The following is a 14,449-nucleotide window of genomic DNA, read 5'->3' on the forward strand; positions in this document are numbered from 1 at the left end:
GTTTTCATAAATGGTATGGAGATTGTCAGGGTTACCATGTATGACATGATCCGACCATGTGATCGGGCCGATATCTGATTTGGTGGCGGCCTCTAAGATATTCTTGGTAACTAGAAAATAGTCGATGCGTGAGTACGTCTGGTGAGGAGGAGAGTAAAAAGAGAAGTTTTTTTGGCCCTGGTGGTGGGTTCTCCAAATGTCCATCAGAGAGAACTCTTTAATTATCTCTTTAAAATTTTCCCCAATTTTAAGCGATTGACCAGAAGACGAGCAGCCTGGAATAAGTGACTTATCTTCAACAGGGTTTAATACCATATTTAGGTCTCCACCTAATATTATTGAGGATAAATATTCAGGGTCCACTTCTTCTAACACTTTTTTTTAGAAATTCAGTTTGGTTTTCATTTGGTGCATAAAGGTTAATCAGAGCGATCGACGAGCCAGACAAAGATCCATATACCACTAGACGAGACATAGGAAGGCACCTTGTCAGGTAGGAGGCAGGGGAATGGGACTGATATATATTTTTGGACATTGAACAGTTTCAACATTGTGCATTTCAATAATCCAGGTTAGAAAGATTGGGAAGCTAAACATGCAATACTAGCAATTGAGTCTCGCAATAAATTGTCATGATTTATAGCTTTGAGCATGACATATTGACAGTATCAGGCCCCCACCAATTCAGTGTTACATTTTCTTGACAGTTGTGGGGCATTTGACGGACAGGTGTCTGGTCTCTGTGGTTCTAATCTCTGGGGAGGGGGGAGGGGAGAGGGAGGAAGGGGTAGTGGAGAGGGGGGTGGAGGGGGGGGGGGAGGGGGCAGGGGGGATGAGGGGGGGAGGGGTGGGGAAAAGGGGGGTAGGTGAAGGGTCACCTTGTAACATGGGTAAAACCTTATCACAACTTTTATAATTACATAACAAAATTAACTGAGAAATTTCTTTCACCACCATTTAACGAGTGGGTTTCCCGGACTGTAAACCGACCACGGTCAATTGCAAGTTGGATCTACCTAACACGAGGACCGGGACACAGGAAGAGTGAGTACAACAAGGATATAAAATAATCCGTTTATCCTGCCTTTCAGTAGACCAAGATCGTGTATGAATGATTAAATACTAAACATTTTCAAACTAGGCCGGGGGGACTCCTGCCAGTTACTTATAGGGGAGTGTATTAACCGGGGAGAGCCTGAGGGTCACGGGGTCTTCTCGTGTTAGCCAATCAGAGCCAGAGCTAGTGGTGGCCCAGGCGTGTTAGTAATTTAGGGTGGGATTGGAGTCAGCGTCCTATGGCCAAACACAGGGGGGGGGGGGGAAGTGTTCAAGTCAGGCTTAAAAGTTCTGTCCCCAGAAAGCCCACCTCTGACCTGTGCTTGATGATAGCGTTCGGATCTCTTCGCTCTAACCGGGTATGTGCACTGCGACTCTTCTTTTCCTGGGCCCCCCGGTAGGCCTCTGCATCTCCCCATCAGCTCCTCTCCACCCCCCAGACCCAGCGCTGGAGGCCCCCAACAGCCCCGAAACCCAGCCCCTCCACACACAGTGCGCCGAACATAAACAGGATAATGGCTCCCGCATCCATCAGTGATCCCGCCACTGGCATTGCCAGAGCGCCTCTCCCATATGTCCAGGGCAGGTGACCCCCTGCCTCAGCCTTCTCGCGCTGCGGAGGTGGTCTCAGCATCAGAAGCCAGCGTTTGAGGAGGTCGATGGGTCTCTCAACCTTCCTGGTCAGGCAGTTGGTTCATCTGGGCATTTTGGTCCGCCAGCCGCTCTGAAGCCCTGATGGGGACCCCCCCCCGTGGCCCGGTCGCTGAGAGACCGGCAAGTCCAGTCTCTGCGTGGCCGGAAGTTCAACGCCAAGCTCGCGTGCGATTTGTGGCATGTCTTCCGGTTGTCTGATGGATAGTTGTCTGCCGTTTCTCGTCACAATTAGCCGAAATGGGAATCCCCATCTGTAGTTTATACCTTTCTCTCTAGTAGCGAAGTTAGAGGTTTTAACTCTCGGCGCCTCTCAATAGTTGCCCTAGTGAGGTCGTTAAAAATTTGTAGGGGTTCTTCTTGAAACTCGATCACGTTTTTGTCTCTGCAGGCTGTTATTATTTTTTCCTTAGTGGAGTAACTGTGCATGCGCACAATCACGTCCCTTCTTCTATTTGGGTCGCCTGATTTGGGGGCAAGCACGCGATTAGCTCGTTCCAGCTCCAGGTCTTTCTCCTCCAGACCGTCGCAGACACTCTTGAAAAGATCCAACAGATATGGCCTAAGGAGGTCAGGGGGAACCTCTTCTGGGACATTGCGGATCCTCAGGTTTTGCCTGCGGTCCCGGTTCTCCTGATCCTCCAGGCTCTCTTTTAGGCAGGAAACCTCGGCGCCGAGGCGAATAATCTCCTCGCCTGCCTCTGTTTGCACGTGGAGGGCCGCATCTAACCTGTTCTCCAGGTCTGCTGTTCTCCTCGTGAGGCTGCCTATTTCCTCTTTGAGCTCGGAGGCCAGATTTTTAAAGTCCTGCTGGAGGGATCTGTATAATGTGTCATGAGAGGATGACAGCATTCCCTCTAGGTATGCTCATGTGATATTCCCTTCTGCCGCGGATCCCTCCGTCAGCCTCCTTGAATCTTTTCTTTGAGCTTCGGTGCCATCTTGCTCGCCGGGTTGGTTCCCCGACCCTCGTGGCGCTGGCGAGAAATACTTGTTAACTCCCTTCGAGGTTTGTGTTTTTCCTCCCCGAGACATATTGGGGGTTTCTTCTGCCAGATTATAGCAAGTTTTGGGCCGAAATTTGCTTAATTATCCCTTTATCCGTGCGGGTTCCTGGAGCTCTCTTCCTATGAGTGAATGAGGTTCTGATTGGCCTTCGGTGGGACTCTTGTGCACAGGCAGGTCTGTCTGAGCCCTTACCTTGTGGCCTCCGTCTTGCCACAGCAACACCCTGCAGAGCTGCAGTGATCCAACAGCTCTCCTCCCCCGGCGCCGCAGACCATCCAGAGAGAGCTGATCTCTCCCCCCCTCAATCACCTGATCGGGCGTCCCCACTGTGAGTGCCCCGGGTCCAGCTATCACTCTAGGCTGGGGGGGGGGACGGGAACTCTCCTCCGCTGCGGTCCGCCTTCGCCGTGCGCCCGTTCTATAGTAGCGCGGGAGGATCCTCCGAGCACCGCCGTCGGCAGGAGTGGGGGGGAGGTACGCACCTTCCTCCACCGGCCGCCCCTCTCCTCTCGGGACTCTGCCGGTCCCTCTTACTCGAGCCGCACGGCTCCGGCGGCCATTTTGGAGGCGCAGGGAAAGGCAGGGGGAACTTCCACGGCAACCGCGGGACCCAGGGAGCCCAGCCGGCCGCCGCTAGCTATATCCTCTGAGGGGGACAGTGTTGGTAGGTGGCTGGGCACTTCATTAGTTCTAATTTTAATTTTGGGGGGCTTTCCCTAGTTTCCTTCAGGCCCTCTGAATGGAGCCGAGCTGAGCTGCGACTTGCCAGCTCCACGTCCAGGCCACGCCCCTGTACCGCACGTTTATAACTGTGCCTATTCCTCTAAGCGACTTCCCAACCAGGTACCGTAGTGTGGATCAGAGAGAGTCAAGAAGGGTTTGAGGCTATTACTCTTCTGTGGAAAGACCCCGCTCGCAGAAGTCCCTTTACCCTATGTAAAGACGCCTTGTGAAGTTGGTTTGTGAGCAGTCCTATAAAGAGATTCCCTCCCTGTATATAAGCAGAAGGCTCTTCCTTAACACACCTGATATGCCACAATATAAAAGGAATGTCTGACCATTAAGTCGGCCATTGAGACACCTCCCCCAAATAATAGCGGAAGTACAGTTTAGCATTCAGGTCTGTGGCTTGGGGGTTCTGTGAGGTGTGGGGTACTGTTGGGCCTGACCGGATCAGAATCCACGACCTCTGCTATTCATGGCAGCAGTTCTACTGTAAAGCAGCTGCTAGTTAGCTCCTCTGCCACAGTATATGTTTGAGCTCCACTGCTCACACTTGTTGCCAATAAGCCTGATAGACTTTTCCCCTGGCTTCCTTGTTAAGGTGGATAGAAGATAGGAGAAAGGCTCAGGCGGTGCATCTGCTCCGGAGAAGAAATGTTGCAGACCGGGGCTCTTTACTGGTAAATAGCTTTATTGGCACAAAGCAGCTGAAAAAAACAACTCTTACGCATTTCGCGCGTCACTCCGCGCTTTATCAAAGAGTTCTTCTCCTATCTTCTATCCACGTTTATACTGGTTGGAGCACGCTGACGTCCAGGAGCCCTTCCTCTCAAACAGTGAGTTTATTTCATTCATAAGTTTACCCCATGCAAGATATTCCTCGGGTCAGAGGCTATTGGGGAGACTTTAACACTGTTAATTACTGTGAGACAACAAGGGGTTTAAATTCCACATATGGGACGTCCCTGAGAAGTACTATAAAGAAAGAATTATACTATTAACTGCTGGATTCGGCTGAAGTGGCGCCGCTAGGGAGTTTCATACTCCTATTTCTTCTTCCTTTATAAGGTGACCACTTCCTCTTCCTGTTTGCCAGATCACTGTGGCTTTGCCCTTTGCACCCAGCCTTGCTAACAGAGCATGTCCTGTCTGTCTGTCATGCTGCTTGATCTTCTGGCATGCCTGACTATGTTATTGCTTGCCGGCTGTCCAGACTCCAGCCTGTTTATACCATTATCCTGCCTGCGGCCTGCTCTGACCTCAGCCTGTCTAACCTTTGCTTCTGCCTCGTCCATTGTACAGCCAGGGAGCCAGGTGTAAAGCAAAAAAGTGACCTTTATTCAGTGCATGGTTGGAGACAAATTCAGCCCTTGGGGGACAAAAGCAGGAACCTCCTACGCGTTTTGGACCAGCAGGTCCTTTATCAAGCCCCTATGACTTATAATGTATGCGGCATCTGCCATTCCCAACAACCATAGTTTCCTTAAGTCATATTAACAAACATGATTTATATCTTTTTTACATTATTTGATCAGTGATCACTATAATTGTAATTTAGCCTAAAATGTATGTATATTAATGAATACATGTTATATAATGGAACAGTACAGTTGATTCTTCCTCCCCTTGGAGGCAATTGAAAAAAAGACTTAGCATAAAAGGTCTTATGATTGTACTATTTTGTTTTTAATATTTTTTTGTGTATTTTTTAAGGGAGACGTTATATGTTTTGATTATGACGTCTAATGTTGATGTGGACTACTTGTGTTGTCCGTTTTTTATACACTGTATGTCTTTATAATTGTGGGATTTGCAGCGAGGAGGTGTATCATCCACTATGTGAGCGCTTAGGAATTTGCCTCTTTAATTAGTTTGCTCGCGTTGTGTATTTAAATAGATCATTTCTGCCTTCTGTTGGCACTTTGCACTCCGTTAAGTCCACTTGTAGATGCCTGCAGGAGTCGTTGTGATTGGGGCTACATCGTCTGCTCATCGCTTTCATTGGTGGTGTAGCTTTGTGCCTCAGCCTATCACGGGTCCGCAGTGACGTCACGATGGGCGGAAATGGAAGCAGAGACTAGTCTGGATTGCCCTGTCTTCATGCCTGATGTGGGCATGCACGGATGGTAGCAGGGGGCGGTCCATACCCATAATCCTTAGGGATGGTGGATCGGCGCCCCGTGTGACGTCATGCGCATGCGCACTAGGCATATGGTGCGATTTCACACAGATTTTTGTAATTTACCTCATTAACAACTAGGTATTTAAGACGCCTCATCCCTGCACATGCCAGACTCCTTGATAAAGGACCTGCTGGTCCGAAACGCATAGGAGGTTCTTGCTTTTGTCCCCCAAGGGGTGAATTTGTCTCTTACCATGCACTGAATAAAGGTCACTTTTTTCTTTACACCTGGCTCCCTGGCTGTGCGCCATTCGTTTTTTTTCTTCTTGCTGTATCTGGATTCCCCGTGGCCGGCACACCAGCGATCACCCCTGGAGATGACGTGAGTGGGTCTTATGGTTTAGACTGTTATAGTTGACTATTGACGTACGTCATTTGGTTACTTACAGGTCTATGGTTTACCTCCCCACTCCCACTGGTGTCTCCAGGGTTAGTGTTTTATTGCAATTTGTATTGGATGAAATTACCTGGGGTTTGAGCACCCTAAACCTTCCTCGTCCATTGTGCTGTGCCTGTCTGTCAATCCTGCCCTGCACGAACTCTGTGACCCAGAGCCTGTCTCTATGGCCAAGATCCGGGCGCCAACCAGTCCCGGCGCATCCAGCCACCAGGATCCCTGTCATTGAGCCTTTATCTGCGTCTTACGTTTGTTTTTTGCAGTGGGCACCCTTGGCAACCCACAGAGGGAAGGTTTCCAGACGTTTGTACTCGGGTCACTGCGCACAGTCATGTCTTTTGTTTGCGTTGGCGTGGAATCTTATAAAAAAAATCACATCAGCTATAACGCGTTACCGCAGAGTACCGATGGTACCGGGCAGCAGGAGAGTCGCTCCAGGCGTGGCCCAAGTAACAATATTGAATTAGAAGTATGTATCCTGCTATACCCTTAAGATATTAGGAGGAAGCAATAAGGTAGGTGAAATAGAATATGTAAGAGAGGAAGGTACTAGGTCCTATGACCCCCTGGCTATGATGTCACTGCTCTGGGAGTGATTGGGGGTGATTGGGGGTGAAAGACTATCATTCTAACAGTTTGGGTATATTCTCTAAAAGGGAGCAGAGACTGCCTTTGTTACTCTGTGTGCTGTATGGACTTGTATTGTTTTTCCTATTTTGCTGCAGTAAAGATCTTTTGATTTGACCTGAGCCGGTTGTCCAGACTCTAGTTGCCCAGTTACAGTAAAGCAATGAGCTGCAGCATCTTCCATCAGAGAAAGAACAAGGTGTATCTAAAAGCATACGCTCTGGGCTCAGCCCGAGACATCTGTCCCCACTCACCTTCTCCACGTCCCCCAGCCCCTCGGTGTCCAGCAGCACCAGGGTGTGTCCAGGTTTAGAAGGGTGAGGGACACACCACATCCAGATCCCTTTGGTCTTAGACTGGATGGTGCATCCCAAAGGGAAACCTGGGGAGAGACAAGTATTCAACTTGGGAAAAATGAGAGCGAGAGAATGAGCGAGAATGAGGGAATTATAGAGAATGAGAGAGAGCATTGGGGCAGAGGGAAAGGAAGGAAGGTGGGCGGAAAGCTCTGTATAACATCATCTAAGGTATACACATAATATAATGGTTTATATTTAATAATCAATCTGGCACCATGATTTTTCTCTCGAGCTAAAGCTGACACAAAACTCCCTGGCTCATAAAGCTGTGAAACAACACAAAAGCAATTAAAGGGGCACTAAAATCACACAACAGGAAGAAATGCCCCAAGTAGGGAAAACATCCAATTCCCCCCACCCCCCAAAATAAAAATCCTAATGAAATTGTCCAGCCTGGTAGCCCCACTGCACACAGTCACCGCGTTATCCTGCCTGGCAGCACCACTGCACACAGTCACCGTGTAATCAAACCTGGCAGCACCACTGCACACAGTCACTGCGTTATCCTGCCTGGCAGCACCACTGCACACAGTCACCGCGTTATCCTGCCTGGCAGCACCACTGCCCACAGTCACTGCGTTATCCAGCCTGGCAGCCCCACTGCACACAGTCACCGCGTTATCCAGCCTGGCAGCACCACTGCACACAGTCACCGTGTTATCCAGCCTGGCAGCACCACTGCACACAGTCACCGTGTAATCAAGCTCGGCAGCCCCACTGCACACAGTCACCGTTTTATCCTGCCTGGCAGCACCACTGCACACAGTCACTGCGTTATCCAGCCTGGCAGCACCACTGCACACAGTCACCGTGTACTCAAACCTGGCAGCACCACTGCACACAGTCACCGCATTATCCAGCCTGGCAGCACCACTGCCCACAGTCACTGCGTTATCCAGCCTGACAGCACCACTGCACACAGTCACCGCGTTATCCAGCCTGGCAGCACCACTGCACACAGTCACCGTGTTATCCAGCCTGGCAGCACCACTGCACACAGTCACCGCGTTATCCTGCCTGGCACCACCACTGCACACAGTCACCGTGTTATCCTGCCTGGCAGCACCACTGCACACAGTCACTGCGTTATCCTGCCTGGCAGCACCACTGCACACAGTCACCGCGTTATCCTGCCTGGCAGCACCACTGCACACAGTCACCGTGTTATCCTGCCTGGCAGCACCACTGCACACAGTCACTGCGTTATCCTGCCTGGCAGCACCACTGCACACAGTCACCGTGTTATCCTGCCTGGCAGTACCACTGCACACAGTCACAGCGTTATCCAGCCTGACAGCACCACTGCACACAGTCACCGCGTTATCCTGCCTGGCAGCACCACTGCACACAGTCACCGTGTACTCAAACCTGGCAGCACCACTGCACACAGTCACCGCGTTATCCAGCCTGGCAGCACCACTGCACACAGTCACCGTGTTATCCTGCCTGGCAGCACCACTGCACACAGTCACCGTGTTATCCTGCCTGGCAGCACCACTGCACACAGTCACCGGTTTATCCTGCCTGGCAGCACCACTGCACACAGTCACCGTGTAATCAAGCCTGGCAGCACCACTGCCCGCAGTCACCGTATTATCCAGCCTGGCAGCACCACTGCACACAGTCACCGTGTTATCCAGCCTGGCAGCACCACTGCACACAGTCACATCGTTATCCAGCCTGGCAGCACCACTGCACACAGTCACCGTGTTATCCAGTTTGGCAGTACCACTGCACACAGTCACCGTGTACTCAAACCTGGCAGCACCACTGCACACAGTCACCGCGTTATCCAGCCTGGCAGCACCACTGCACACAGTCACCGTGTTATCCAGCCTGGCAGCACCACTGCACACAGTCACCGTGTTATCCTGCCTGGCAGCACCACTGCACACAGTCACCGTGTTATCCTGCCTGGCAGCACCACTGCACACAGTCACCATGTTATCCAGCCTGGCAGCACCACTGCACACAGTCACCGTGTTATCCAGCCTGGCAGCCCCACTGCACACAGACACCGTGTTATCCTGCCTGGCAGCACCACTGCACCGTCACCGTGTTATCCTACCTGGCAGCACCACTGCACGCAGTCACCTCGTTATCCAGCCTGGCAGCACCAGTGCACACAGTCACCGTGTTATCCTGCCTGGCAGCACCACTGCACACAGTCACCATGTTATCCAGCCTGGCAGCACCACTGCACACAGTCACCGTGTTATCCAGCCTGGCAGCCCCACTGCACACAGACACCGTGTTATCCTGCCTGGCAGCACCACTGCACCGTCACCGTGTTATCCTACCTGGCAGCACCACTGCACGCAGTCACAGCGTTATCCAGCCTGGCAGCCCCACTGCCCACAGTCACCATGTTATCCTGCCTGGCAGCACCACTGCACACAGTCACCGCGTTATCCTGCCTGGCAGCACCACTGCACACAGTCACCTGTTATCCTGCCTGGCAGCACCACTGCACACAGTCACCATGTTATCCAGCCTGGCACCACCACTGCACACAGTCACCGTGTTATCCAGCCTGGCAACACTACTGCACACAGTCACCGCGTTATCCAGCCTGGCAACACCACTGCACACAGTCACCGCGTTATCCAGCCTGGCAACACCACTGCACACAGTCACCGCGTTATCCTGCCTGGCAGTACCACTGCACACAGTCACCGTGTAATCAAGCCTGGCAGCACCACTGCACAAATTCACCGCGTTATCCAGCCTGGCAGCACCACTGCACACAGTCACCGCGTTATCCAGCCTGGCAGCACCACTGCACACAGTCACCGCGTTATCCAGCCTGGCAGCACCACTGCACACAGTCACCGCGTTATCCAGCCTGGCAGCCCCACTGCACACAGTCACCGTGTTATCCAGCCTGGCAGCACCACTGCACACAGTCACCGTGTTATCCTGCCTGGCAGCACCACTGCACACAGTCACCGTGTTATCCTGCCTGGCAGCACCACTGCACACAGTCACCGTGTTATCCAGCCTGGCAGCACCACTGCACACAGTCACCGCATTATCCTGCCTGGCAGTACCACTGCACACAGTCACCGTGTTATCCAGCCTGGCAGTACCACTGCACACAGTCACAGCGTTATCCTGCCTGGCAGCACCACTGCACACAGTCACCGCGTTATCCAGCCTGGCAGCACCACTGCCCACAGTCACTGCGTTATCCAGCCTGGCAACACCACTGCACACAGTCACCGTGTTATCCAGCCTGGCAGCACCACTGCCCACAGTCACTGCGTTATCCAGCCTGGCAGCACCACTGCACACAGTCACCTCGTTATCCAGCCTGGCAACACCACTGCACACAGTCACCGCGTTATCCAGCCTGGCAGCACCACTGCACATGTTTTTTATATTGTGTTGTTAATATGCAAATTGTTTTGCGTTTGCTTCGCTTAATGTGTGTTACAGTAATTTAAAAAAAAACCGTGTGCAGTGTCCTATTCTTTTTTGTGTCATAGATTGGTGACAAATGTAAGAGCACTGATTAGCCGCTTACATTGCTACAAGCAATGACCAAAAATACAAGTTTTAGGAATATGGAGTGAAAATGTAAATTTTCCGCTCGATCACAATCTTTGTTTAGTAGCTTTTGCATTTATCCCTATTGCTTTCTCTGCAGCTGCCTGACATTGTGCAGACACTTTTAACCCTTTGTGTACAATAACTGCCATTTGGCCATTTTGCTGTTTTTATCCACCAATCAATCTATACTATTCCTTGAATGAATCATATGAAGTAACCCCCCTTTGGAATTACTAAAGCCTTAAGGGGTTAACTGTGTGGGCCCATACAGACTAATGCCTCTTCCCCATCACATGGTGCTGGGGGGACTCAGCAGCAGTTAAGCCCCGCCCTCTTCTGCCTGGAGACAGTGACACCCCGCTGGGGTATAAAAAGGAAGGGGAAGCTTCTGAAACTCAGATCCTAGGAGGAGACACAGTGGAGGGATCTCACTGTGTATAGTAGGTAAGTGTTTATGTAAATAGATAGGGTATGATAGGATCCCCTTTTCATTGTTTAACAGTTAGGGGAAGTGTCCCGTTTAGATAGTGGGACACTGATCACTGACACAGAGAGAGCAGCACAAGGACAGACAGGGGCTTTGAAGAATAAGGTAACCAACCCCCAGCCTGCATGAATCCAGCACCCAGAATAAGGTAACCAACCCCCAGCCTGCATGAATCCAGCACCCTGAATAAGGTAACCAACCCCCAGCCTGCATGAATCCAGCACCCTGAATAAGGTAACCAACCCCCAGCCTGCATGAATCCAGCACCCTGAATAAGGTAACCAACCCCGCAGCCTGCATGAATCCAGCACCCTGAATAAGGTAACCAACTCCCAGCCTGCATGAATCCTGCACCCTGAATAAGGTAACCAACCCCCAGCCTGCATGAATCCAGCACCCTGAATAAGGTAACCAACCCCGCAGCCTGCATGAATCCAGCACCCTGAATAAGGTAACCAACCCCCAGCCTGCATGAATCCTGCACCCTGAATAAGGTAACAGCCCCCAGCCTGCATGAATCCAGCACCCTGAATAAGGTAACCAACCCCCAGCCTGCATGAATCCTGCACCCTGAATAAGCCCCAGCCTGCATGAATCCAGCACCCTGAATAAGGTAATGCCTTCTGAGAAGCCAATAATATAAACTCTGACGTAAGCTTCCTAAGCGCCGGGCAGGGAAGTTTACACGAGCTGTCAGACATTCCTGTTTCCTGTTTGTTCTGCGCACTTCTGCATTCCACCAAACAATCCTATTAAACATGTGACACCCGTTGCAAGGTTTCAGACAGTACGTGCACCCCTTTCTCAACATCATTTTTTAAAATAGTAAAAAAAGGCCCCTGAAATGACGTTTGCTTTCTCTGTGTGTATCAATGTGTAACAAACGTTTATATCGATGTCTATGTATATCTGGCAGTTTTCTTATCAATCTAGTACGGGTGTAAAAAGCCGCTGGGAAGTCCAGAAATACTGAGTATTATTGTTCCAAGAACATTTCTTGTTTTAATTGTTTACCATAATCTGCTTTTCTCAGGGCCGTGATGTGGCTGCAGTGCCATTAATCTTACTTAATGTGTCCTATGTGGAGTAATAATAATAGGACTTCCTGTCGGGAGGAGTTACTTGATGCCCAAAATATACTGGGGTGTATCAATATTTTTGCCTCGTGATACATTTTCTCTACTTTTGCAACGTGGAATAAGCTGCCGTGACTTCTGTACCTGCATTCTCGGAGATTAAGGCTTAAGCTCTGAGCTTGTGACAGTAGGAGTAAGTGTGACCGTTTTTAATAAAGGTCAGGCCTGCTATTACCCCTGTCAATAATACATTTGTATTATGTATAGATATCTATGTATTACAGGCATACCCCGCATTAACGTACGCAATGGGACCGGAGCATGTATGTAAAGTGAAAATGTACTTAAAGTGAAGCACTACCTTTTCCCACTTATCGATGCATGTACTGTACTGCAATCGTCATATACGTGCATAACTGATCTAAATAACACATGTGTAACAGGCTCTATAGTCTCCCCCCTTGCGCACAGCTTCTGTACAGGTAGGGAGCTGGTATTGCTGTTCAGGACTTGCTGACAGGTGCATGCGCGAGCTGCCGTTTGCCTATTGGGCGATATGTCCTTACTCGCGAGTGTCTCCTAAACCGGGGTATGCCTGTATGTAGCCTGGTCCAGCAGGGGGTTAATTCTGTGTTCAGCTGGGAATGTTGCAGTGTCTGGGACTTTTCCCAGTCACAGTTTCCATGTAACTTTCTGCATGTTGCAGTTAAACCCGCCAATCAGGGGCTGGGTCATATTGAAGACACCTGGCTTCAACTCTCTGTTATTGTTACCTTGTTGTGGCATGGGGTATAACAAGGTGGGGGGGGGGGGGTGTGTTTGGGGGGCATAGCTAGCTCTGTTTCAGGCTGTATGTGGGGAAAAGAACAGGGGAAATCTCCTTAGGGAGGTCCCCGCGTCTAGTTATATGGGGTAACCCCAGTCGGGGAGTGCATTTTGTTTATCTGGGCCCAGTAATGGATACTTTGGTTCTGCCTGGCGATCCCCGGGGTGTTAGTTCTGGTCTCCCGTGGCAGTAACCTTATACTGTACTTGGGATAAAGCCGGGAGATACTGTTTTGTATTGGAGATAGGGTAGTGTACTGAGAGACATAGCTTATTACTCGGGTAAGAAGCCTCACATCACTCGTTTAGCCGCACTAGAGGACTATGGGCCATATTTATTAGGTGGAGCTGGGCCTTTAAACACTTTCCAGCAAGTTTATTGGACCTTTCAGAGACTCGAACGCAGTCAGGTCCAGTCCTGAAGCCTCCACCACAGGTCAAGCTTTCAGAATGTGCCAGTGTCGGCTCAGGTGGCTCATTCTTCGATTGAGCCACCTGTGCTGAAGCTGGGATTGAATGAGCCACCTGTGCTGAAGCTGGGATATCTCAAAACCTGACCTGTTGGGGGGTCTTGAGGACTGGAGTTGAGCCCCTGACTTTGAACACACGTAAGGTGTCAATGATTTAGTGATGTAACAAATATGACCCGAACTTGGAGTGCAGTGCCGTACAGAACTGGTTTGTAGCAGAGGGGAACAGCTCCGTACTGGGACGGGACGTTTTTATTCTGGATGTAAAGCTGGTGCACTGTGGAATCGCATTGTTACATACGGCACTCTGGGAAGGCAGCTGCTCTGTCTCTCACCATCACTGCGTCCCGCCAACTTGTTCATCAGATAGGATTTTCCGGTCCGATATTTCCCTACAATCGCCACGACGACCACGGGCTGAGTGATGTCAGACAGGATCTGCGCCGCCTCCTGATTCACCACAAACTCTTTCCTGCGTACGTTCTCTATCAGACACAATGGCTCCGGCATCAACGCTCCCGAGGCCATCTCCAGCTGTGGGGCGAGAGCAAAGGAAGCACATCAATCATCAAGCCTACTATCTGAGGAAGGGGTGGCACAGAGAGGGGGCTGGGGACCCCCACCTCGCTGTAACCTTTGTTATTATTATCGCTAACTTATGAAGCGCCAACACATTCTGCAGCGTGGTACAAAGGGGTGCAGAGTTAAGTATATTACATAAAGGTTTGCATACAGGCGAGGACAAGCAGATACAACGGGGTAATGGCCGCCCTGCTCATGGGAGCGTACAATCCCTGAATTTCTGTTCTTGTTGGCAATATAAGTGTAAATGATATTATGCCCTGATTAAACTTTTTGCATTTTTGGGTAATGTAATCGCTAGATTCCTGTATATCAATGAAAAATCCTTTGCAGGTTCGGCCTTAGCTTGCGGGGCCCAAGTTGGCATGCTGCCAGCGGTCACCCCCTGTAAATAAAAATGGGGACTTACCTAGACAAGCGGCGTCATGACGTCACGGTGTCATTTTGCCATGGC

At 50.6% G+C, this 14,449-nt stretch overlaps 1 protein-coding gene across 1 annotated transcript in view; it reads right to left on the reverse strand.

Annotated features, from left to right (window-relative positions):
- LOC142497982 (guanylate-binding protein 7-like) overlaps positions 1–14,449 on the reverse strand; it is a 48,057-nt gene that overhangs the window by 26,471 nt on the left and 7,137 nt on the right. The window contains exons 2-3 of the mRNA XM_075606479.1: positions 13,749–13,947; positions 6,899–7,026 (exon numbers count right to left, since the gene is read on the reverse strand). Coding sequence (XP_075462594.1) covers positions 6,899–7,026; positions 13,749–13,941 — 321 coding nt within the window. The 5' untranslated portion in view covers positions 13,942–13,947. The remainder of the gene's footprint in view (positions 1–6,898; positions 7,027–13,748; positions 13,948–14,449) is intronic.

The sequence above is a fragment of the Ascaphus truei genome, chromosome 6 (assembly GCF_040206685.1).
Source record: "Ascaphus truei isolate aAscTru1 chromosome 6, aAscTru1.hap1, whole genome shotgun sequence".
Classification (NCBI taxonomy): domain Eukaryota; kingdom Metazoa; phylum Chordata; class Amphibia; order Anura; family Ascaphidae; genus Ascaphus; species Ascaphus truei.